The sequence below is a fragment of the Chelon labrosus genome, assembly GCF_963514085.1.
Source record: "Chelon labrosus genome assembly, chromosome: 5".
NCBI lineage: Eukaryota > Metazoa > Chordata > Actinopteri > Mugiliformes > Mugilidae > Chelon > Chelon labrosus.
The window spans coordinates 976,890-1,001,295 of NC_140341.1; the positions used below are offsets into that span (position 1 = coordinate 976,890).

The following is a 24,406-nucleotide window of genomic DNA, read 5'->3' on the forward strand; positions in this document are numbered from 1 at the left end:
GGCCATCTTGGCTCCAGAGCGGCTGGAGGCAAGGGAGGAAACACAACATGAATAAATCTAATCACTTCTTAGTTTTATTTCATTCCAGTTTTTCTTTTGTTTTTTACCTGATTGTACCTGAACACAACACAGACTCATCTGAGTTTAAAGACTAGAGACGGAGAAGAAGAAGAAGAAGGAGAAGGAGAAGAAGGAGAGGAAGAAGAAGAAGGAGAGGAAGAAGAAGAGGAAGGCGGAGGAGAAGAGGAAGAAGGAGGAGGAGGAGAAGAAGAAGGTGTTGATCTAATCACGTTCCTCCATGTTCCTCTGCCGCCCGTTAACATTTAATCTCGTCAGGATCTTTTCATAGAACTCGTGTTTCTGAACATCTCAGTCACAAAGATTATCTCCACATCTAAGGTGGAAGCTGCTCCTCCATCTCCTCCATCTCCTCCATCTCCCTCCTCCTCCATGCTAAATGCTAAATGCTAACAGAGAGGAGCACATTCTACAGAAGTACATTCATGAGTAGAAAGAAGAGGAGCTGGATGAATGAAGGTTCTACTGGTCTGTAAACGGTCCTCCTCAGCTCGGAGGGTTTGGGAGGCGAAGCGTCCAGCTGAGAAATAAATAAACATTCAACAAGTTAAAGAATGATTCCAGTTTATCAGGATGTTCTTTCTTCTTCAGATTCAGTCTGATTCCCGTCAGACGAGGCGACCAGACTCCTCTGATCTGGTCCTCCAGTCAAACCCTGCAGGGTTCCTCTGAGCAGAACCAGACGTGTCCTGATGGTTCCATGTGTCCTCCTGGCTGGGCCTCTTCTTTGGGTTATTCTGTGTTCATGTGACTTGTCGTGGTCACAGCGTGTTTCCCACGCCGCCAGCGCCGCCGCCGCTGACCAGACCCTTGATGTTGGTGACGGGCCGGACGTCGTGCAGCTGCCTCCTCCTGTCGATGAAGGTGGCGAGCCTCGTCGTGTCCAGGGGCATCTTGGAGTACTCCCCGCCATGCACGCCGCCACGGCCCACCCACGGGTGCTGCAGGCAGGACGTGGCGCTCGGCCTCTTCCTGGGATCCTGCTGCAGCGTCGACGTCACAAAGTCCCTCGCCGCCTGGCTCACGCCCTGGAAGTACTCGTCCGGGAAGCAGAAGTCCAGACGGCAGATGTTGACACAGGTTTCCTCCGGTGACTCGTCCAGGAACGGAGAGACGCCGCTGAGCGCCACGTACGCCAGCACGCCCACGCTCCACACGTCCGTCGCCACCGACACCGGCGTCCCTCGGATCAGCTCGGGGGCGGCGAACTCCGGGTTTCCCAGCAGCAGGTGGACGTAGCGGCGGTGGGCCGACAGCTGGACGGCGTCTCCCAGGTCGATCAGCTTGATGCTCGGGGTCGGAGAGCGGAGGTCGACCAGGATGTTCTCAGGCTGCAGCAAGAACGAGAAGAAACAAACAAACCAGACTGACTTTAATCAGAGAGGAGGAGGAGGAGGAGGAGGAGGAGGAGATGGAAGAGGAAGGAGAAGAAGAAGGAGGAGGAAGAGGAGAAGGAGGAAGATGAAGGAGAAGAAGGAAGAAGAAGATGGAAAAAGTGGAGGAGGAGGAAGATGAAGGAGAAGGAGGAAGAGAAGGAAGAAGAAGATGGATAACGAGGAGGAGGACGAAGAAGAGGTAGGAAGAGGAGGATGAGGAAGATGGAGAAAAAGGAGGAGTGTACAAGGAGGAGGAGAAGGCTGAGAAGTAGACCAGGTATCAATGTGCTCCACCTTCAGGTCCAGGTGAGCTACTCTACAGGTGTGAAGGTGCTGCAGAGCCTCCAGAGTCTCTCTGATGAAGAACGACACCTTCTCCTCCATCAGGTTGTCGTGGGCGACCAGGTAGTCGAGCAGCCGGCCGTCCTCCAGCCTGACAAACACATCACAAGTTAACATGGCGCGGTCCAGACCAGACCCTCTGGGGGCCGGTTTTAGTCCCTGGGCCGTGTGTTTGACAGCCCTGCTTCAGTCTCATGTTACTCACAGCTCCAGGACGAGCATCAGAGACGTGGCCGACTCGTACGTGTCCAGCAGCGCCACCAGCTGGTGGTTCTGGACGTGCTGCAGGATGTCGGCCTCGTGAGCCACCTGCTCCTTCTTCTGCATCTTCTTACTCACAAACTTGACGGCGACCTGGAGGAGAGAGGACGAGGCGTCAGTGAACCCGTCACGTCTGAGACGACTTTAACTCATGGACAGTGATTTGACTCCTACCTCTTTCTTTGTGGACTTGTTGAGACATTTCCTCACCACTGAGAATCTTCCTCTGGAGGAAGAAAGACAGACGCTGAGTTAAAAAGCAGAGACGAGTTTCTACCAGAAATGAAACGAGTCATTCATTTATTAGTTTACCTTCCAATCTCACAGATCTCAGTGAAGGTCGAGTCAAAGTTTTCTTTCCACTGGATTCCTGTCCCGTCACATCCAGAGTCTGGCAGAGACAAGATCAGAAACACTGTAGGAGGCCAACCATAAACCAGGACTAGATACAGAACCACCAGGGCCATGTTCCCCTGGTCCCCTGTTCCCAATAAAACTGTTTTAACCCTGGTCTCTATGACCCTGGTCTCTATGGACCCTGTTCTCTATGACCCCGACCTCTACGGACACTGGTCTCTATGACCCTGGTCTCTTTGGCTCCTGGTCACTATTGATCCTGGTTTCTATGGCATGCTACATATCAATGCTAAGCTAACTTTCACTACTAGATGACTGTGTTGTGTTTATTATCTGTAGTACCCCCATTAGACCACTAGATGGAGGTATAGTACCATGATTAAAGCACACGACTCAGATTCTGTCAGTCCAGTCACCGTGTGGTAAAAGAACGACAGAAGATAATAAAAACTACATCAGTTATATTTGTTGTCAGTTCTTCTTGGAATCTGATGAAATATTGAGACAGAAGAAGAAATTCTGACATGATGACTGAGAAATTCTAAGTCTGTCTGCATGTTCTCTCCGTTAGCTGAGGCTAGCTGGTTAGCTGAGGCTAGCTAGTTAGCACCATGTATGTGAAAGGGGAGCTGCTGCCTCCAAAGCTTTGAGGCGTCTCTTTTATGTCTGGAGGTCTGGACTCTTACTGCTGCTGGCCAGCGTGACCATGTTGGAGGGCTCGGATGGGGGGCCGATCCCCCAGCGGTTGGAGGCTCGGACTCTGAACTGATAGTGACCTCCGGGGATGAGGGCGTCAACCTGGACACACTCCTCTCTGCTGCTGGCCAGCTGCTGCCATAGCAACGAGTCTGAGGGCGAGAGAAGAGGAAACGCTGAGTCTGCAGCTTCAGCTCTGGTCATCGGTCTGAATCAGATCTGAACCCTCTCACCTTCCTGTCTGTACTCCACCGTGTAGCTGCTCACGGCGCAGTGAGCCGATGAAGCTGGAGGCGGCCAGTGGATCACCACCGCCGTGCCACCGGCCTCCTGGGCCACCGGCCTCCCTGGGGCCGCCGGGATACCTGCCAACACAACCGGCCAATGAAGCGGCTATCGCAGGATGGTGACATGTTAACCTTCAAGTGCACAAATGTTACCTTGAACTTTGATAGAGGCCGAGGAGGAGGCGGAGCCATGGTCGTTGACGGCAACGCAGGTGTAGATGCCTGTGTCCTGAGGCAGCAGGTTACAGATCTTCAACAGGATGTCGCCGGTATCCCTGCAGAGAAGAAGAAGGAGAAGGATTAGAGCTGGAGGGAGGAGGAGGAGGAGGAGGAAGAGGAGGAGGAGGAGGAGGAGGAGAGTCTCTGTTGAGGTGTTGTACCTGATGTCGATGGTGAAGCGGCTGTTGCTGGTCACCGGGTTCTGGTCGGGGCCCTTCAGGGTCACCGAGGGTTTGGGTCGACCACAGACTTTACAGCAGAGGACCACGGTCTCCCCGAAGGCACACACCACGTCAGACAGAGGGACCAGGAACTCAGGGGCCACTGGAGACACAACACAGAGACCAGCAGCTTTAACTTTACATGTTGGTTTAGGTTCAGAGCCCCCTCCCCTCCTATGGTTTTGTTTTAGTCATTATCAACATGTAAAGATTAAAAGTCACCGTGTGTTAAACTGATCTTTTATTCTTCCACATACTCTACCACATGTTGTTTTTATTATCTGTCTTACCACCATTAGACCACTAGATGGAGGCAAAGGACCATGTTTGACATGTTGAGGAACATTGCTCAGATTCTGTCAGTCAAGTCACCATGTGGCGCATAGTTACACATACGGCCCGGGGGCCAAAACCAGCCCACCAGAGGGTCCAATCTGGCCCCGTGGGATTAATTTGTAATATGTGAAAAATTAAGAGATCAGCTGTGACATTTCAATAAAACTGTTTTAATAAAAGTTGTTGACATGACGCGACACTGACCCAGAACTAAACGGCAGACGCAGCAATTCCCTGAAATTACACTTTTTTTTCAGGTTGTTCAAAATGTTTTGTAAAAGGATAGTTCTTATATTTCTATAATCTACTTGTTCTTCTTTGCATAAGAAATTTGGAGTTGTAGTTATTTGTAGGATATTATGTTTTCATGTCACTGGTCCGGCCCCCTGATGTGACCTCCGAATGACAAAAAGATGTCAACGCTATATGATGGACGACAGAAGAATCAGAAGAATATGTTGTAGAGTCACTTAAATGACTCTAAACTTTTGTTTATTCAGGATAATGAGCCAATATTACATATCAGTGAGGTGCACCTCTAGAAATTAGTCCATCTGTTCAGAGGTGTGTTTGATCGAGTTCTTTGTCGTCTTTCAGGACGTAAAAAGAGGCCATTTTATTTTACTTTTGGATGTATAGGAAAGATTAAATATCAATACTCAAATGATGTCAATTAGCCGTTAGCCGTTAGCTCTAGTGTGGTCTGCAGGTGGAAAGCATCATTCTGCAGCCTCTGTGCAAACATCAAAGCCTGGTTTAAAGCACATCTCACCTTCCTGGATGAAGTTTGGGTTCAGAAGCTGGAAAACAGGTGGAAGAGAAAGATGCTCAGTTTATTCTAAACAGGAAGTAGCTTTTAATCCTGGAGTCTTAAAGAGGTCGTACCTCCATCCCCGTCTTTGGGTCGAGGTCATCGTCACAGTCTGACTCGTCTGACGTGTGGACGTCCTGGAGGAGGAGGAGGAGGAGGAGGAGGAAGAGGAGGAGGAGGAGGAAGAAGAAGAGGAGGAGGAGACAGGAGGTGTGAAGACAGAACAGGTGGAGGTAATGAAGGAGAAGACCAAGAAGAAGAGCAAACACTAAAACACTTCCTGGTTGTTTCCACTCACCTGAGACGGTAGAAACTCACCTGAAACTGAAACCTAACGAGAAGCTTCTAAAGTTTCAACCCATCAGTGAAGTCCAGCTCAGCTTCACACCAGACAATCGTTCATAAAAACTAAAGAGCTGACGGTTCCTTCATCCTCTGAACCGTCAACCAGAGAATATTAAATATTATCCTCTCATAGACACGACTCACAGCTGGTGTCTGATTAAACTCCTCTACGTGGTATCTAACTTCTCTTCTCTCGTCTTTTCTCTTTGTTCACTTTAATAAACTCAGGTTTTTATCCTGGAGCTGAACATGAACATTAAATAAGAGTCAGAGATAATAAATAATGAAGCTGCTGTGGCTGGTTCTGACCAGTGGAGGGCGACATGAAGACATCTGACCAACAGCTCATCTTATTCAGTCTCAGTGAAAAATGAATTTAGCTTTAAAACATTACTCTCAAAGTTTAAATCCAGGAACAGATTCATGCTGAAGCTTCTGTTTATAATCGATTCATGTGCATTAATGTTATTAATGATGATTTAAAGACGTCGGTGCTGAGTCCTGGTTAGAAACAGCAGACACATAAATGTCGTCATGCACCAGGAGGGAGAAAGAAATCACCACAAAAACACACAAAACAAACTTTATTTCCCGGTCGCAGCATTTCAGGGTTAGAGGGGATAAAATTAAATTAAATTAAATTAAATAAATGAATTCAAACGTAAAGTCAGGCTCTTCTTTAGTGGCTCAGGCATCACACTGTAAAACGTCTGTCACTGTCGGCTTCAGTTCTCACCCAGATCAGCTGCTGCCACCGTCTCAGGAAAGATTGATTTAGAATAAGAACAAGTTCATGATTCAGTTTTATTAGAAATTTAAACGTTAAGATGAATAACAACTAATCAGAGGAGGAGCTGTTAGAACTGGATGTTCAATAAAATAAAAACACATCTGCAGAAATAAAAATAACTTCAATAACTTGGTTCTTTTTATTTTTTTATGAGTATCCCACAATGCATTGCTGCAGGGGTCAGGGTGATGTTAGTCTGGAGCCGACAGTGAAGGGGGGTGTTTGTGGGTCGGAGCAAACACATTCAGGTTAGGAAGTAAATTAAAACAGAGTGGTGGGGGGGGGGGGGGGGGTCTGGCACACACATATGACATCATCAGTGTGCGCCGTCAGCCTGCTTTACTCACTTTGCCCTTCGCCCCTGGGGCGGGCGAGGCGAGGGGGGGAGGGGGTGTGGTTTCTTTGGGCTTACGGAGGAGGAGGCCGTTCTCTTGACCTCTGACCCCCACAGAGGACGCGTCCTTGGCTTCGGCGCGCTTCCTGGCACGCAGCGTGTTCCACGACAGCGACTTCCTGTACAGTACAGGAACAACAAACATCAAGCAGCCAATCAGAGAGAAGCCCCGCGGAGTCCAGGTCGGTCTGGCTGCAGAGGAGGAGACGCTCTGAGAAGGAACGTCCTGCTTCACAGACCAGAACGTCCTGTAGCTGACTGGTTAACTCAAGGACACTCTACTGTGGTCCATCAGAGTCTATCACATGGTTCTACATCAACTATCAACCACATGGTGACTGGACTGATAGAATCTGATCCATACATGGTCCTATACCTCCATCTAGTGGTCTAATGGTGGTACTACAGATAATAAACACAATACATCCATCTAGTAGTAACAGTTAGCTTAGCATTGATATGTAGCATGCCTTGGTGACTGGTTTCCCTGGGGAGTTCCATGTGTGAACAACATGGAGGAAATCTCCATCTTCTTCTGGATTGTATAATGATCACAATGGTAGAATGTGATGATGTCCAGGATAAATAAAATGTCCAAAGGTTGAATTGTGTGTACGTTGCCTCCTGTAGTGGAATCAGGAGGATTTATTTTGGAGCCAGATTCACTTTCAAGAGGTAAGAACCCAACGTGGAACACTTTGGGTTCTTTGGTTCTCCACATGTCCAAATGGAGAGTGGGCCTGGTTCTATTGTTACTAGAACCTTTGTGGTATTTCTCTAAACTCTTGGTCCAGTTCTAGTCAAGGGGTTGCTGAATTATTGGAAATGTGAACCAGATTCTAGGTTTTTATCAGCAACACGTTCCAGTCCCGGTGGAACAGACGTCTAGAGAATAAACATCCTGGAGCAGCTCTGATAAAAACCTGACGCATGTTCAGAGTTAACGCTGCAGCCAGAGTCTCCACTTACAGACAGGAAGAGGTTTATGGAAGGAACATAACAACAGGTCCAGGTGTGAACACTGATCTGGTGTCAGTCCACATGTGGAGGTGGTCTGGGACACATGTGACCTCCTGGGTCACATGTGTCCCAGACCAGCTACTCACCAGGGCTGATCTGAGGATCAGATAATGAGCAACGCTTCTATTTACTCTTCATCATCACATGTTTGTTCCTCAGCAGAGACCTGCTTCCTCTGAGGATGGAAGCTTCCTTCCTTCCTTCCTTCCTTCCTTCCTTCCTCCTTCCTTCTTTCCTTTCCTCCCTTCCTTCCTTCCTTCCTTCCCTCCTTCCCTCCTTTCCTCCTTCCTTCCTTTCCTCCTTCCTTCCTTCCTTCCTTTCCTCCTTCCTTCCTTCCTTCCTTTCCTCCTTCCTTCCCTCCTTTCCTTCCTTTCCTCCTTTCCTCCTTCCTTCCTTCCTTCCTTTCCTCCCTTCCTTCCTTCCTTCCTTCCCTCCTTCCTTTCCTCCTTCCTTCCTTCCTCCCTTTCCTCCATTTCCTCCCTCCCTCCCTCCCTTCCCTCCTTCCTCCATTTCCTCCCTCCCTCCCTCCCTCCCTTCCTTCCTCCCTCCCTCCCTTCCTTCCTCCTCCCTTCCTCCTCCTCCTCCCTCTGAATCGTTCTGATGGTCTGTGGCGTGTTGAACCGTTGATGTTAGTAAAAACTGAAACAAATCAAACGTCACTAAAACAAACAGATGAAGGTAGAACTGAACCAATCAGGTGGAGGCTCCTGTGATAAACTACTGATGGAGTCCCAGGTCAACACAAGGAGACCAGCTGTTCACTGCCGTTGTAGTTTATTTACAAATATTAAAAACTACAAACTGTCAATCATCTCCAGCTCTATCTCATGCTCCAGTCCCAAAGGTTTTATTTTACATATTTAAAATACATTTAAGATCATTAGACTAGCGACAGCCAGTAAAGGAGACATATTGCACAGCCTGACTTCATCTCTTCTCATAAATAGTGCAAAAAGGAGTTTCTCTTGTTTTTCTTTCTTTTTACAGGAATGTTCTAAAGAGCCTCAGTCAAAAGAAAAATAATAAAAATAACAAAAAGATTTACAGTGAAGTGCTGACAAAAAAAATACAAAACAAAAACAGGAAAAATAAATCTCCAGCTTCATCCACGAATAAAATAATAATTAACAAACGACAACAAGAGGAAGGAAAGTTAGAGAGAGGTCACAGACGGGAAGAAGAAAGAGTTTAACGTCTGTCACAACCAGGAGAGAGAAAAGAAAAGAAAGGAGGAGGAGGAGGAGGAGGAGAAGAAGGACAAGAAGAAGAAGAAGGAGAAGAAGGAGAATCAGGTGTTAGAACTGAAATAAGAGTCCGGTTTTAGCTCCACATTTTCTCTCCATTAATCCTCAGAACTTCTTCCTCTCGGGGAATAAAAGTCTCTGGAGAGTCCTGCACCTTTGAGGTCCGGGGGGGTGGGGGGTTTTAAATGGAGGGAGGAGGGAGGAGTTAGGGGGTGAGGGAGGAGGGTGGGGGGGTCTGCTGTCCGGTCCAAGCAGAGGAAACGAGTGCTCTGGGAGGGGGATGGGGGTGGAGGACTTACTTGATGTTGTTGGCGTCCGCCACCGCCGCCGCCGCTGCTGCCGGGAAGCAGGAAGTAGAAGAAGAGTCTTTAATGAGCCGGGCGGGGGGGCTTAAGACGTGTCCCGGCACCCAGCCCTCGGCGGCGGGCGACTGGCTGTCGGCCGGCCGGTAAACCAGGTACATGTTCTGCTGATTGGTCGCCAGGATCTGGACCGACTCCCCCCGGCCCACGCTGATCTCGTTCTCCTTGAGCGCCGTGTAGTCCTGAGACACCAACATGGTGGAGGAGACGCCGTTACAGCCGTCAGAGTCCTGAGGAGGAGGAGGAGGGGGAGGGGGAGGAGGAGGAGGAGGAGGAGGAGGAGGAGGAGGAGGAGGATGGGGAGGAGGAGGAGGAGAGGGAATGTGGACAGGTGAGGAGCAGGTTTAGGACACGTCCTGGTCTGAGATGATGAACTTCTTCTTTACTGTGAAGGTTAAATGTCAAAATCATTATAATAACATCATCATATAATAATAATAATAATAATAATAATAATAATAATAATGATGATGAAGGAGTCAGAATGAAAAACAAAAACCGTCCACGATCCGACTCAGAGGAAAAGAGGAACGTTCTAATGTGCTGAAGGTCTGAGGACATGGAGTTCCTCTTTTAACAGATGAACGTATTCGTCTTTCTTTCCTTCACTGCAGCGCTGACCTTTAAAAACCAGCTCGAGGCCGAGGACGTAGAGACAGCGAGAAGGAGGTCAGCTCTGCTGGTTGTCAACATGTAGGACAACTCAGAGTGTCCTAGAACGTTCTAGAGAACCTGCAGAGAACCGCTGATCGTCCTCTACATCAACACCAAGACACAGGAGAAGTGATAAATGACTTCTCTAACAAGCTAAGAGGACACAGAGTTTGTCCTGCGGCGTCCTCCTGCAGTCGTGTCCCGTGGAAGTAGGTCAGAGACAGAGCAGCTGAGCAGGTAAATATATTCCTCCACCTGCAGTGGCCCACATTTTAACCTCCACGTCCTACGTCTCTGCTGCAGCCTCAGGAACTCACCCTGGAGTCGAAGCACGACGAGCCGCCGTTGGACGTGGACACCTTCATCTGGCTCCTCCCCCTCTCCGGCTCCTTGTCGCCCAGGCCGACGGTCGAGGACGGCCGGCTGTGAGAGGACGGGGCGGCGGTGGCGGGGGTGGAGGCGGAGGCGGAGGCGGAGGCGGAGGCGGAGGTGGGGCGGGACCCGGAGGACGAGCGGTTCCTGGTCAGAGAGGAGGTCTTCTCTTTCTGGTACTCGATGGGAGACTGCAGAGCTACAAACACAGAGGAGGAGGAGGAGGAGGAAGAGGAGGAGGAGGTTGAGGAGGAGGAGGAAGAAGAGGAGGAGGAGGAGGAGGAGGAGGAGGAGGAGGAGGAAGAAGGATTGTTGGTTTTCAGGACTTTGTTCTGTATCTTGAATCTTTCCAGCTACCAGATGAAGCTTCAGTGTTTTCTGAAGACCACATGAAGCTAATGCTAATGCTAAAGCTAAAGCTAAAGCTAACGTCTGAGCGCTGCAGCGTCGGTTCTCACCAGACAGGAAGTTGCTCTGCGCGTCCAGGACGTCCCTGATGTGTCGGACCCAGACCTGCTTGATGTCAACGTTGGCGGCCTGCAGCGTGAAGCGCTCCGACGAGCCGCGACACGACAGGACGAACTTACAGGGGTCGTTGTCGGCGCTGTCCTCCAGACCCAGGTACGAGACCTGTGGAGGACAAAGTAAAGACACATCGGACACAAAGACACGTCTCAACGTCTCATCGGCGCCTCACAGTCACAGACGTCCTCTCGTCACAGACGTCCTCTCCTCACCTTGATGCTCTTCTTGAACTGGTAGCCCGGCGTGGACGAGCCTTTCCTCAGCAGCTCGCTGAAGATGACGATCTGCTCGAAGAGGAAGACTCGCCGCTCTTTGGAGCGCGACAGGACGCCGGTGTCCTGCTCCGTCACGAAGAAGGTCTCCTGCTGCAGCAGCTTGCCCTGACTGGTCAGCTTCCCCTGGACAAAGACACACAGATCAGCCTCCAGACCAGAGAGGACCACTACCTGTCAGGACCGGTCCCGTTCAGACGGCTGACCCACCTCGTACCCCTGCAGACGGCCCAGGTTCATCATGTCGTTACACAGCTTAGGGACCTGAGACATCAGGTCTACAGCTTTCTGTCAGAGACACGTTCACACACAGAGGTCACTGCACAAGTCTTTAAAACCTGGATCACCACCAGGTGACAACCAAGATGGTCACCATGACGACCAGAAAGAACTTCTATGAAAGGAGACCCGTGCAGGTCTTTACCTCGATTTGTTCACAGTCTATTCCTGCCTTCAGGCTGTACTTCAGGAAGTCCTGAGGAGAAACACAACACAGAGTCAGAACCTCATCTATCAGAACCTACCAGGACCTACTAGAACCTACCAGGACCTAGCAGAACCTACCAGAACCTCATCTAGCAGAACCTTTATAACGTATGTATCGTTACCTTGAGGAGCAGCTGGTACTTGGTGATCCTCTGGATGGGTTTGATGAGGAAGTCACTGATGGTCAGTCTGGACTGGATGTCCTGCTGAATGCCCTGGAAGACAAACCACAAATATGAAATAAACAAGATAAATATAAAGATAAATATAAAGATAAATAAATAAATTAATAAATCTAAACGTAAATGTCCAGAGATGAAAACACGTCTTACATCAAAGAACGTGTCGTACTCGGCCACGATGAACTCTGACTTGGGTTTATTCTGACAGTAAACTACGTACATGTGGAGCCTCCTCTCCTGGAACAGACATCATCATCATCATCATCATCATCATAATTATCATTATCATTATCATCATAATAATAATCCTCCTCCTCCTCCTCTTCCTCCTCCTCGTCCTCAGTGACTCACGTGCTTGATGAAGAGTTCAGGGAGGTGCTCGTTGTCTTCCAGACATTTCTCCAGCTCTAAGACAAAGAAACTGAGACAGAGGATGAAGATCATTAGTCAGCCTCTACCCGGCCCCTCTGAGGGTCCAGGACCGACCTTTGGACCTCACCAGCGCTGGACTTACTCTCTGTGCCAGTCGTAGATCTGGTGGATGTTCCCGAACACGATCTTGTCTTTTCCTTTCATGTCCTCTGGGATGCCTTTCTCCTCGATGCGCTTCATGAAGCCCTGAGGAGAAATATATACGTCACATGACCCATCAACCAGTCTGCTGATGAAGAGGAACAGAACAGAAGAAGAAGAAGAAGGTGAAGGAGAAGGAGAGGATGGAGGTGTTGGAGAAACATGAAGAAGAGGAGGAGGAGGATGCTGGAGATGGAGAAGAAGAAACAGAAGAATATAACCAAGAAGAAAAAGGAGGAGGAAGAGAAGGAGTAGAAGAAGGTGAAGATGTCTCCACGTCTCCATCGTCTCTGTCCACATTGATTCCATCTTGGTTCATCTTTGTTTTTCTACCTCCATGTCTCTGAAACTCCTCCCCTGATGCTGATTAGTAAAGGTTACCATGGTTACCACCACCACCACCTCCACTCCTCATCCGTCACTCACCTCCACCACGATGCCCAGGTCTTTGACGTAGTCCTTCTCCGTCTGGATCAGCTCGTTGAGAACAAACCTGAGCAGAGAACGTGATTCAGAGAGGTCAGCTCTGCTGCTGGTGGAGAAGACGCTGATGAAGATGATGATGAAGATGATGGAGATGTTCATACTCACATCCGTCCTCTCATAGCTTTGGCTCTCTGCTCCAGTTCAGGGTTTCGTGGCTGGACAGGAGTGGTTTGTTCTGGGGGAGACAGGGAGGAGAAGCCCGGGTACGCTCCTGGTTCCAGCGTCTGCAGAAGGAGAAACCAGAATCACAGATCATTTAAAAACAGGAGAGACATGAGCAGTCTTAGCGCCGCTAACGCTGACGAGCTTAAACTAACATCTGACGATATAAAGAGACGAGACTGATAGAAAGTTCTTAGATGAGACTTCTTCTGAAGCCCCCTCCATCACAGTCACCAAGATATGAAGTTAAATTAGTCTCATCTAAGAACTTCACTAGTTACATGAAAGTATTGACCTCTGACCTTTTACTGACACATATTTAAACAGTGGACAGTAGAGTGGATGATGGATTAGCATTTAGCATTGAGCTACAACTGTCCATAGATATAGTTCCTGGAATGAATCCTTCCTGTTCTCTCTGTAACGTCTGATCCAACCTTCTAAATGATCATCAGCTGATTCAGACAGAAGCTTCTTTAAATTCAAAGACGACGTGTGAAACTAACGTTGTCAGTGTTGTAATAAATAAAAGTTGACAAAGATGCAAAGACTACATCAAAGATGGCCGCCTACATTAACAGTGGTCAGCAGGGGGCAGCAGCAGCAGCCTGAATGACCAGCTGACGTCTGCTCACCTGGACCAGAGCTAAAAATAATCTGACAGAAAGCCATCAGTCCAGTCGGCTTCAAACAAATGAGACATGAAAACAGCTTTTGTTCGGTCTGATCTGACGCCCTGAATCTGTCGGTCACTGATCTACGGTGGACGTGTTCATGTTCATGTTCATGTTCTGTCTTTAGAGACGTCCTCCTGGAGCTTTAACGTGACCAGAGGTGAGGAAGGATCTGAACTCTAAATGAGGACACGGTCAGTACCTCCAGCCTCCACGTCCACACTCACCATCTTGGTCTTAACCAGTTTTTCGATGGCACTAACGATCTCTGCAGCGCTGGGCACCTCAGAGGACGACTGCAGAGACGTTAGCAAGGACGAAGACTGAGGGAGGGAGGAAGAGGAGGGTGGGAAAAGACGAGAGCGTTAGGAAGAAAGAAAGGGAAGAAGAAAGACAGTTAAACAGCAGAAACAGACTGCAGGGAGGAAGGGGTTAATGAGCAGAGGACAGATTTAAAGAGAAGACTTCAGACCCACAGATCAAAAACTACAACTGGTCTCAGGATCAGTTCAGACTGAGAGCAGCTCAGCCTGACGGACGTCTAGTGTGAGGGTCAGCTGACTCCCTGCTCAGTTTGACTGTGGTCCAACAGGTAGGAGATTCAGACTGGGTGAAAGTCAACAGGAATTCCTACGTACTGATACAGCTTTTGTGTGTTTACGTGAAAGATTGTGTCCATGAGCAAACATTAAAGCAACTATTCCAGACATCTGAAGCCAGTCAACAGTTAGAGAGCTCCACTATAAACCAGAGATTTCTCAAAACTTCATCCAGACGTAAACTGTGATTGTGACCGAAGCGTAAAAGATATGGAAAAGTCGAACGGAGGGTTATGTTTCAGGAAGCGGTCTCTGAGGTGGAGCTGGTGTTATGTCCTGATATAAACTTTGACTAAATGATGTCACCTTGTCGTCCTGGGCCGAGGGGTCTTTGATGATCTCCATGGGCGGAGGTAGAGGAGTGTGCGCCTCCTCATCCTGCTCCTCCTCGCCGCCGCTCTGCATCCCAGAGGACGTCTTGGACAGAATGTTACCGTCTTTTCTTCGGGCTCTCTGAGACACAAAGGACACGTCAGCTGGTCAGGGACGGCTCCAGGAGTCAGGAGGTAAATGAGGTTTAGTCTCATTAGTCTCACGTCTTCACGTCTTACCTCATCGATAACCTCGTCCTGCAGCGCCAGCTCCGGTTGACCCAGGTCAATACTCTTCCTGTTGTCATCTCTTACTGCTCCTAGTCCTGTCAATCAATCAATCAATCAATCAATCCTCTAACGATGTACATTAACGTTCCTTTAGCTTCACGTTGTGTGAAGGGTGAATAAAAAACATTGTCACAGTCTTAGGGTTCAGGATTGAACCAGCAACCCAGAGTATCCAGATGTTAACAGATAAATAAATGTGAGAATATTTGTTGCAGACAGAACTCAGTTAATGTTATCTTGTTAACGCTAACATAGCAGCTAACATAGCATCTAACATAGCAGCTAACATAGCAGCTAACATAGCAGCTAACGTGAACTAGTTTAAGCTAATTAAAGGGTAACATTATCGTGTTAATGCTAACATAGCAGCTAAAGTCAGACTAGTTGGACTCTGTTCTGTTCTACTTCCTGTCATGTGGTTCCTTTTCATTCCCGGTAGAGGAACTCTTTCTGTTCTCTGGTCTTATGGTCTGATCCAGAGACTGAAGAGACGTTTGGACACTGAGTGGCCTTTAACAGGAGACACCGTCTTACCCGTCTTCTTCTGTTTGTTGTTGGGCAGCTTCTTGACCGAGCTGCCGTGGCTCAGGCGACGGACCGGACTGGTCAGCCATTTTCTCAGAGTGTTCCCGGAGCGTTTGGGACCCGGGGAGCTGGAGGACTGCAGGGAGTTGAGCGACGGTTGGGGCTGGAGGTTTGCCACCGACTCAGTCTTCCCATCTGAGCTGCCAACGGGGTAGTTTTCTGGAAGGAGTCAGGAAACAACCAGGTTACTGGACTGGGACTGTGCAGGTAAATCAGGAACTCTCTCCTCCGAGGAGACAAAGGTCAGTCTGATTTAAGACATATTAAAGTCAGATAAGATATGAACAAGAACACAATTATCAATCAGCAGCTCCAATAAAACAATTCAGACACACAAGAGGAAAATAAATCACCTTCAACTGAAACGTTTGCATGATTCAGAACTGCTTCAGACCAGATATAATCAGGACTAGATGTCTCTGATTAATTAGTCATAAACTAAAATGTCCATGTATGATAACGAGGCTCAGGGCTCAGATTCTATCAGTCAAGTCACCATGTGGTGGATAGCTGATGTAGAATCACGTGGATAGACTCTAAAGGACAGAAGATGATAAAACTATATCAGTTACATTTGTTTTCAGTTGTTTTAGGATTTAGTTTTTTAGCTGTATGTTTATCTCTGTTAGCTGAGGCTAGCTGGTTAGCTCCAGCTGTGTGATGCTTGGTATCAATGGAAAGAGCAGCTTCTCTAGTTTAGACTTAAAAGGAGACTCTGTCCAACACTGTCCAACGTGAACTCAAACTGATCGCACCAGAAGAGAGAAAGAGAGAAAGCCCAGAGAACAACGACTCATCTTCCAGAGACAATGACCTGAAGCAAACTGCAGCTTCTACACAGAGACAACGTTCTGGAGAGGACCAGAGTCAAAACCCAGACTTCAACCTTTAACTGATCCTCAGATATGCAGCATGACTCCACAGACTTATTATCATCACACTCAACACAGCACTGAGTAATATGTGCAATAAAATCTTTTTATTTGTTTCGTTTGCACCTTGAACCAAATAAAAATGCATTTCTGATACATAGGTTGGTACAGAGGGCTTGGTTCAGATGCATCTGTGGAAGAGGATTTTACTTTATTTTATAATAACCCATTCTATTTATGTACAGAGGCTTTAACCAGCTCTAAATCATCTCTTCATGCTCTGGGTTCAGTCTCATGATCTTCAGCATCACGTTTCCAACAACGACAGAAATGTGTCACAGGTTCCCTACGTTAGCGGTTAGCTGTTAGCTGTTGACATTTAGAGAAGCAACCGTCACACAGAGAGACGTTTTCATGTTTGTTTGTTTTTTTGTTGCCTGCAGAGCCTGAAACATCCGAACACATCCGACTGTGTGAGAGGCAGCAGTCATGCGTCGGCAGTGTGGTGGATCAGCTGATCACACTCAGCTGGCAGCGATGGGCCGTGGCTTTGTGGTCTGTGTTTACTTAGGAAATGAATGGAGAGGTCAGAGGTCAGCTCCTGGGGTGTTCTGAGGAGTGGTTAAAGTTTAGCGTTTACTGCGTTAGTTAGCACGTAATAAAAGTAAAAGTTGTCTTGTGTTGACCTTCTCCCCTCCAGACCTGTTTTAGTTTTACGGTGGGACTTCCTGATCTGTGTTACTAGATTGATTTAACTCAAATAATACAAACATTCCATAAAGGTCAGAGTCTCCTTTAGCTTTAACAACACTTGAGACTTTACTTCTGCACCAGCGTCTATAAATATGTAGTTTTTGTGCCATAGAGTGAAATTGTTCTGGAGTCTTTCTGTTGGGAACTGATTCTACTCCAGCTAAGATCTGAAGGACCAATCAGATCGCTGTTATAGTCACGGTACCAGAATCCAGCACTTCTCAGGTCGTGGGTTTCATCATATCCCAGAGTCTCTCAGAACGGTACAGAAACAGTTCAGAGCCACAGAGTCTCCAGCATGTCTGATTTCATTTACTGTTGTAAACTCCACATGTGCAGCCACTGGTTTCATATTTCATATTTCATGTTTCATATTTCCACTGGGCTCCACGTCTCTTCTTGTCTGATCGTCTTTTTTCTGACTGCGTCCTTGTGTTCACTGCTGAAGCAGGAACATGTGATTTCGTATTCCCAGTAATAAAACCAACCACTAGTACAGCCGGTCACATGTGCAGAAAACACCAGTGTATTTTTATTCCACACACACTCTGGTATTAAAATGTAACAGCGTGCACGTAGAGATATGTTTGTGTGAGCTGGTGTGTGTGGCGGTGTGGGTTAATGAGTGTGTATCAGCGGCGGTTGTTGTTTGAGTCGTTATCAGTCGGTGGCAGATAAAACAGGTTTATCTCTGCAGCCAAGGTCGCCTCCGCTTCAGTCCGCTTCGCTCACGAGACACAAACTCATGACACAAAGAAACCCAGAAACACAACAACCAGTTTAAACTCTCATCCTACATGAAGCAGACCAGTGGTCCGGCCTCCTGACGGTCTCGGTCTGTGAACTCAAGAGATCTAAATGTTAAAACAAACGTCCTGACGCAGGTGAAGCAGGTGAAGCAGGTGAAGCAAGTCGTGTCCTCACGGTGCTGATACCTTACATAACCCAAGGTCGGCCAAGAGTGTAAATTCTTGAGATTTGAATGTTTTCTCTTTATCTTCTATCGACTGAACAAGAGGAACAACATTTTCAATAAAAGTCAAACTAGAGGCAAACTTAGGGATAGGAGAGAAACTCGACTCAATAAGGAACAGCAGAAGAAGAAGAAGAAGATGAAGCAGACGACTGGCTAGCAGAGTCTCCAGACACTCCATCCTCCTCTAGAAGAAGAAGACTTTCCTCCACGGCCGACATCAACAAACATTCCTGACTCAGTCGTGTGTTTTTAAGAGAAGGAGTCGTGTCATAGGTCACCTCTCCACCTGCGTGTTCGTCACTGAGAGGCCTTCACAGCCGGCTGAGCTCAGCAACTCATGAAGGAGTCGACTGATAAGACGTCATGGCTTTAACGTCTCCTCCCTACGAGGAGAACCGCAGCGCTGCAACCGTCAGCTGCTTCAACAAGCTTTCATTCAGAAATAAAAGTCCCAGATGCTGCGTCGGTCGGTTTCAAATATGATAACGAACGTTGTGTCTGGGAAATGCTGATGTGGATTCAACCTGCTTCAGCATTGTGGGAAAACATGAAACTACAAGATGATTTGAGAAGTCATCAATAAACTCGTCTGTCTGCTGAGAGTTTCACTCATGAACCTGATAAAGAGCAGAGTGTAAGTCAATCAGATATCCAGTCCTCACGGAGGAATGTGTGGCAGCGTCAGATAAAACAAACTTCCTGAAACAGGTGAAACAGGTCACGTCCTCACGGCGCCCATACCAAACTAAAGCAGGCGTAGCAGTCAGTGTGGAGACTTCAGATCTGGTTTCTCTTCATCTTCTATCGACTGAAGAGCCTTTCTGGAGATCAAGGTTTCCAGGATCCTTGTAAAAGTTTCTTGCAATGTCGTAAAACTGTCTCAGGATGTCGTGAGAGTGGCAACGTTTCTAGGGATCAGGTTCTGTAAAGGTCAGTTAGGATCTTGCAGAACTTTCTCAGTCACTCTAAAGTCTTCTGGGCTCAGTTTTTGTAAAAGTTTCTTTGATCTTGTGTTTTCTTTTCCAGTAAATTACTTCAACCTTTACATCTTCAGCTCTCATTCACACTCACAACGAGCCACCGTGGTTAGAGGATGATACTCTATCAAATCTCTACAACACTATTATAGCGTCTTGTACGTTCGCTGCCTTTATTTTGTCCGTTTCTTTCGGAAGACTTTAACGTGTGATCAGATGTCTACATCAGGAAGTATGACGTTGCCATAGTTACACCATGAGCTGAACATTAAGAGGAGCCTGGTGATGCAGAGGGAGGTTCTCCAGGAGAACGGCGGTAACCTGCTGCTGCTCCTCTTCAACCAGAGCCCCAGTAACTGAACCGTGGTGTCACACTGACGACCAGAGTCAGGTGAGACCCGACAAAGAGGCCGTTGTTCTGCGGCCGACGGGAAGACAGAACGTCTACTGTTAAAACTCCCATCAGTCACTATCTTTAATCACACATGCAGCGATGTGGCGTCCAGTCTGTCGACGTTAAAGCAGCAGAACGAGAACACACTTGGTTTCATCACAGGCATTACAAACAAACCTGGTCTATGAATGCCTCCATTGTACCGACGCTCTCCTCACACCTGACTTCCTGTTTTCTCTTGTTCAGGCAGAAACAAAACTCAGTGTCTGCCGCGATCCTCTGAGCCAGGCAGGGGATCAGACCCCTGACCCGGTACCAGCGTCGGCCCCAAGGTCACAGTTCTGTTCTTTAAACGTCGGTTTCTGAATTTGTTCTCGTACAGACATAAACGTTTATCGTTCATTTACTACAAAGTTCTCATTCTGGTCCCTCGTCATCTGAACGGGAACTTTAGGGATTAAGAAACAGTCAACCCTGAAGCTAGTGGAGCGTACTTTACCCAACTATCATTCTACCTGGAACACTGAAGGTTGTAGTAGTTTCAGGTTTGGAGGGATCTCACAAAGCTGTCTTGAAATCCTGGAAAAGTTTCTAGAAGAGTTGTAAAAATCTCTCAGGATCTTACAAAGGCTTCCTGACATTCTTGGTTTCTTGGAAGGAGCTACTGTGAGTCAGGGATCTAGAGATCTCAAAGAAACTTCTGGGACCAAGTTTTAAAAACGTTTCTGAAGATCTCACAGAAATGTCTCCGACATTTCTAGAGGTCTTCTAAAGATTTCATTTTCTCTAAAACTCTCTTTGGTTTCTTAGAGATTTTGTCAAAGTTTCTAGCGACCTGGCAAGAGTTTCTAGAGATCTTGTTGGAGTTTATCGGGATATTAAAAGACGTTTTTCAGGATCTCATAATGTGTCTGAGGATCTGAGATGTCCCTGAATCTTGTAAAGGTGTTTTGGAAGAACTTTCCTGGGTTCAGATTTTGCAAAAGTTCCTCAAAATCTTGTAAATGTTTTAGGGGTCTCGTAAAAGTTTTGTCCGATCATCTAAAGTTTTTATTGAGTCTGGTAACGGTGTATTCAGATCTAAACGTTTCTAGAGATCTTGCAAAGGTTTCTCAGGAACTTGTCTGGAGGTCTTCTTTAAGTTTCTCAAGACATTTCTGTCATTTATCGTCTCTGTTCCAGATATTAACTGGACAAACACAGTCCTGTTCACACGGGACTAGTTTTACCTGAGACCTCTAGTAATGACCTCATATTACCTCTCCTATTTCTGCTAACACAGGGGTCCTGTGATTAAACTAATCCAGTGTGAACCAGCTTCTCTGCATGTGTTCATCAGTAAAGGTGGGGTCGTTTCTGAATCACATGAGGTCCCAGGTAAAACTAGTCCCAGTGAGAATAGGACTAAAACAGTATTCCTGTCATATGTCCTGGGACAGTTCTTCACATCGACTGAACACAGATTAGTTTCTCTTTGGCTTCTTTACATCACAGCCACTTAGAGGAAACATGAGCTGAGGAATTCAAACTATGCTGAGACGTGAAACACTTCACAGCCACCCCCAGTGACGAGAGTAAAACAGGTAACCCAGAGCTCAGCATCTCCTCCCGTCACGCTTCATCAGTGACAGGAGGAGACAGTAATCTGGACCGATGACATTCCTTCTCTCTCTCTCAACACGCAACGCCGCCACAGCGATTAATCAGAGGATCAGCCTGAAACCTCAGCGTCTGCAGGAGGTTGGACCTCGTAGCACAACCGAGACGTTAAGACGGTCCGGTCCCTGCGACGGCCTCCCATTAAAGCAAAGAGTTCAGATAAAAGCAGCTTTAACAGAGTCTTCAAAGCAGCAGCAGCAGCAGACTGTACCAGAACACACACAGGTTGATGTCTGATTCAGCGGTAGTAGAACCCGTCCTCCTCGTTAACGTCTAGATCCTAGTTTCCCGTTAAACAGTCGGCGCAAAACAGTCGATGCTTCTTGGGATCTCAGAGAAGTGTCTAAATATCTGGTAGAGCGCTGAAGAGATCTAAAGGTTTCTAGAGGTCTTGAATGTAGAGGTTCCTTAGAGGGGGCCATCCTGATGGTTTTTGAGAGTTTCTTGGGATCAGGTTTTGTGGGAACTTGCAGAAGCGTCTTTCCAGAGATCTCACAAAGGTTTCCTGGAATCAGGTTTTTGCAAAAGTTTCTTGGGATCTTGTAAAAGTAAAAGTGCCAGCTCTTTTCTGACTGAAGGCCTGAAAACAAACACACTAAGAACGTCTTCTAGGGAACTCGGAGATATTGATGGGAACTCGTCCAGAGCCACAAACTAAATGGAAATGAAAGTAAGTGAGTAAGTGAGAAAACACTGGAACGTCTCCAGTCTCACTTCCACATCAGAGACTGTTAAAGAGTTCTTCTAATGTCGTCCATTATGAGTCACTTCCTGTTCATCTCCAGGGTTAATGGACGACAGACGGGATGAAGGATCACTTTACTCAGACCAACAACAACAACAACAGCTTCCTACTTCCTCATGTAAGAGCCCAGTGAAGGAGCACATGCTTCATCACGGTCAATGCTTCTCATTTTCTCTTTTCTCTGTGCCGCTGTGAAACCGGTTCAGCGACGTGCCAACATGACCTCCAGACTGAAAAACATGACGACCAAAGTCCAACATCTGTCCACACACAGGTTAACCTTCAGACCTTTAGCTAACCGCGACCGATGCTAACCTGCACATGCATGCATTTCTTAAAGGTGCATTAAGACATTTCTGCACCCTTCCTGAGCACATCCGTCCGTCTGTCCAAGCACAATATATATTACAACCAGACTTTACTGCATCAAACACAGATTAATTCCTCGTATGTGTGAGCTCTGGTTCTAAAGTTACTTTAGTAGTTAAATAAAGGCTGCACACCTGTCTCAGCCTAGACACCGTAGCTCCCACTGTTCCTCCAGGAGATTAATATATTTATACATCAGCGTGTCTCACTGAGAGCATTTATTCAGCGCCCACCACTTTCCATGTCGGAGGGGACAAGGAAACAAACGCACCCTGACACAACTTCAGGTCCCTCCTCATGGCCTAGACTTTACTTCTGCTTCACATTATCATACTCAAACAATCCATCGTGGTTAAATTACACTGAGACCATGTTACTGACCTCTTTCATATTATATATTAATATTAGCGTCCTCGCTATCATTTATTTATTTATTTATTTCTTTTCTTTTCCTTCTTTGCATACGCCCACACAACACAGCTCATATAAACACCTCAGTCTTTGTCTGCTTTAAGTCAGACCAAAGGAAAGTTGATCTGGAGTCTCTCTGCTGGGAACTCACTCTGCTCCAGCAAAGATCTGCTGGACCAATCAGATCGTTTAGGGGTGGGGCTGGAGATGAATTAGTTATCTTTATAAGGTTACCGTTAGCGCCTTTAGGCTAACATAACTGCTAACATTGTCTTGTTTAGGCTAACAGTTATTTACGCTGTCTTTCACAGGCTATCGTTAACTTGTTTAGGCTAACATAGCTGCTAACATTATCTTGTTTAAGCTAACAGTTATTTATGTTATCTTTCTCAGGCTATCGTTAGCTTGTTTAGGCTAACTAAGTAACTAACATGAGCTTGTTTAGGCTAACATTGTTACTTAAGCTTGATTAACTAACGTTTGAGTGTCTGTGCTAACATAGCAGCTAACATTATCTAGTATTTTAGGCTAATACATGTTCTCCTGTTTTAGCATCAGTAGCTGCTAGTGGATGTCACACTGAGCTCTGTGGAGCTGAAAGAGTTTAAAGGTCTCTGATTGGTGGATGCAGAGTTTCTGTGTATCTTAGTTAAATCTAGATGGAGTGATACCAGACTCAGTGTGTTCTGATAAAACGTGTTTTTCTGGTGTCGCTCAGACTAAATGAGCGTCTGATCACGTGACTGCCTGAAGGAATGCGTCTGTTAATGAACTACAGCGTTTGTTCACCTTTCCAGTCATGAAGCCGTCCGTCATAAACTCCTACACAAGCCGACACAGTCACGCCCTCAACGCTGGAACGCCGAGACGCACCAAGACACATTGCTCAATGCACAACATCTGATCCTCAGTCAATGACTTCCTGTTTCACATTTCAGCTTCCATTCAAGCACAATCTCAGAAAAACATCTAAAGAGCGTGTACTTATACTCCTTAATACTTAGACTACTCATATATAAACAGGTCATGCTCTAGTGTCGACTCCACAGCTTCTTGTTACGTTTCACTTCATGGTGAATAATCCTGTATTCTGCACTACTACTAATACTACAAAGTACTTTATTTGCAGTATTACTAAAACTACAGAGTACTACTGCATTGCTGCTTTTCATTAGTTTTATATTAGTATATCATACTAGTACTCTACATGGTAAAATACCCGAGGCAGTACCATACACAGTTTAACACACAGCCAGTCTACTGTTGTATATTAACAGACTGTCCCCATGTCTCTATGTCTCTGTCTCTGTGTCCCTGTCTGTGTCTCTTCCAGGCCTCAGGTCTGTCAGAGACCCGCCCCCCCCCCGTTCCTCAGCTCAAACACAAACAGTCGGGTCTTTGTAAAGCGACCTGAGTTGACGTGAGCCCACCTGAGCCGTGGTAGCAGCAGCAGCAGCAGCGAGCGAGGATCCATCCACAGCAGCGCCGGCCTCGCTTCATCCTGATTCACAGACGCATCCTACAGTCACCTCTGTCCTCTATATATATATATATATATATATATATATAAATATATCTATACCTGTCTGTCTGTACCTGCCTGTCTGTGAGAGACACACCTGGTCTGACTGGATCTCTAACCTGTTCACCCGGCTGACGGAGAGTGAGAGTGAACGCCAGGAGCTTCAAGTCCAAACTGCTGAGATTCAACAGAGAGAGAGAGAGAATGAGGGAGGAGAGGGAGGGAGGAGAGGGAGGAGAGGGAGGAGCCTGCACACAAACATGCTCCTTTCTTTATCGGACAAAGTTGTTGAGTCTCTCTCTCTCTCAGAAAAGAAGGACAGAAGGAATAAAGGAAGGACAGAAGGAATAAAGGAAGGAAGGAAAGAAGGAGAGTTTGTCTGTGTGTAGATCAGCAGCTGTGTCAGGGAGGTTATCA

The 24,406-nt window shown here is 47.0% G+C and overlaps 3 protein-coding genes and 1 pseudogene across 5 annotated transcripts in view; 1 reads left to right on the plus strand and 3 right to left on the minus strand.

The window, feature by feature from the left end:
* Positions 1-24,406, plus strand: part of LOC311488731 (uncharacterized protein) — a gene marked incomplete at its 3' end in the record, with an annotated part of 331,706 nt that overhangs the window by 186,024 nt on the left and 121,276 nt on the right. The gene's annotated exons all lie outside the window — the stretch shown is intronic.
* On the minus strand, positions 840-2,524 carry LOC311488701 (kalirin-like; annotated as a pseudogene). Its single transcript has 4 exons — positions 2,370-2,524; positions 2,002-2,283; positions 1,749-1,887; positions 840-1,409 (listed from the first exon to the last, which is right to left on the minus strand). The product of its transcript is annotated as a kalirin-like (transcript).
* On the minus strand, positions 3,075-5,064 carry LOC311488702 (kalirin-like; the record flags this gene model as incomplete). Its single annotated transcript, XM_084545556.1, has 6 exons — positions 3,075-3,262; positions 3,344-3,475; positions 3,551-3,672; positions 3,778-3,967; positions 4,946-4,973; positions 5,059-5,064. 6 exons carry the CDS (start codon positions 5,062-5,064, stop codon positions 3,075-3,077), a joined length of 666 nt encoding a protein of 221 aa, XP_084401682.1.
* Positions 8,359-24,406, minus strand: part of LOC311488458 (kalirin-like) — an 87,540-nt gene continuing 71,492 nt past the window's right edge. Inside the window, exons 41-57 of one of the 2 annotated variants that reach the window (XM_084545178.1) lie at positions 15,261-15,470; positions 14,676-14,761; positions 14,431-14,577; positions 13,753-13,848; positions 12,795-12,913; positions 12,630-12,696; positions 12,145-12,248; positions 11,982-12,051; positions 11,781-11,867; positions 11,571-11,663; positions 11,387-11,437; positions 11,173-11,250; positions 10,903-11,088; positions 10,624-10,795; positions 10,111-10,364; positions 9,077-9,369; positions 8,359-8,728 (exon numbers count right to left, since the gene is read on the minus strand). In XM_084545178.1, coding sequence (XP_084401304.1) covers positions 8,722-8,728; positions 9,077-9,369; positions 10,111-10,364; positions 10,624-10,795; positions 10,903-11,088; positions 11,173-11,250; positions 11,387-11,437; positions 11,571-11,663; positions 11,781-11,867; positions 11,982-12,051; positions 12,145-12,248; positions 12,630-12,696; positions 12,795-12,913; positions 13,753-13,848; positions 14,431-14,577; positions 14,676-14,761; positions 15,261-15,470 — 2,120 coding nt within the window. In that variant the 3' untranslated portion in view covers positions 8,359-8,721. Of the gene's footprint in view, positions 9,370-10,110; positions 10,365-10,623; positions 10,796-10,902; positions 11,089-11,172; positions 11,251-11,386; positions 11,438-11,570; positions 11,664-11,780; positions 11,868-11,981; positions 12,052-12,144; positions 12,249-12,629; positions 12,697-12,794; positions 12,914-13,752; positions 13,849-14,430; positions 14,578-14,675; positions 14,762-15,260; positions 15,471-24,406 lie in introns of both variants that reach the window. The other variant, XM_084545179.1, reaches the window with a different exon arrangement.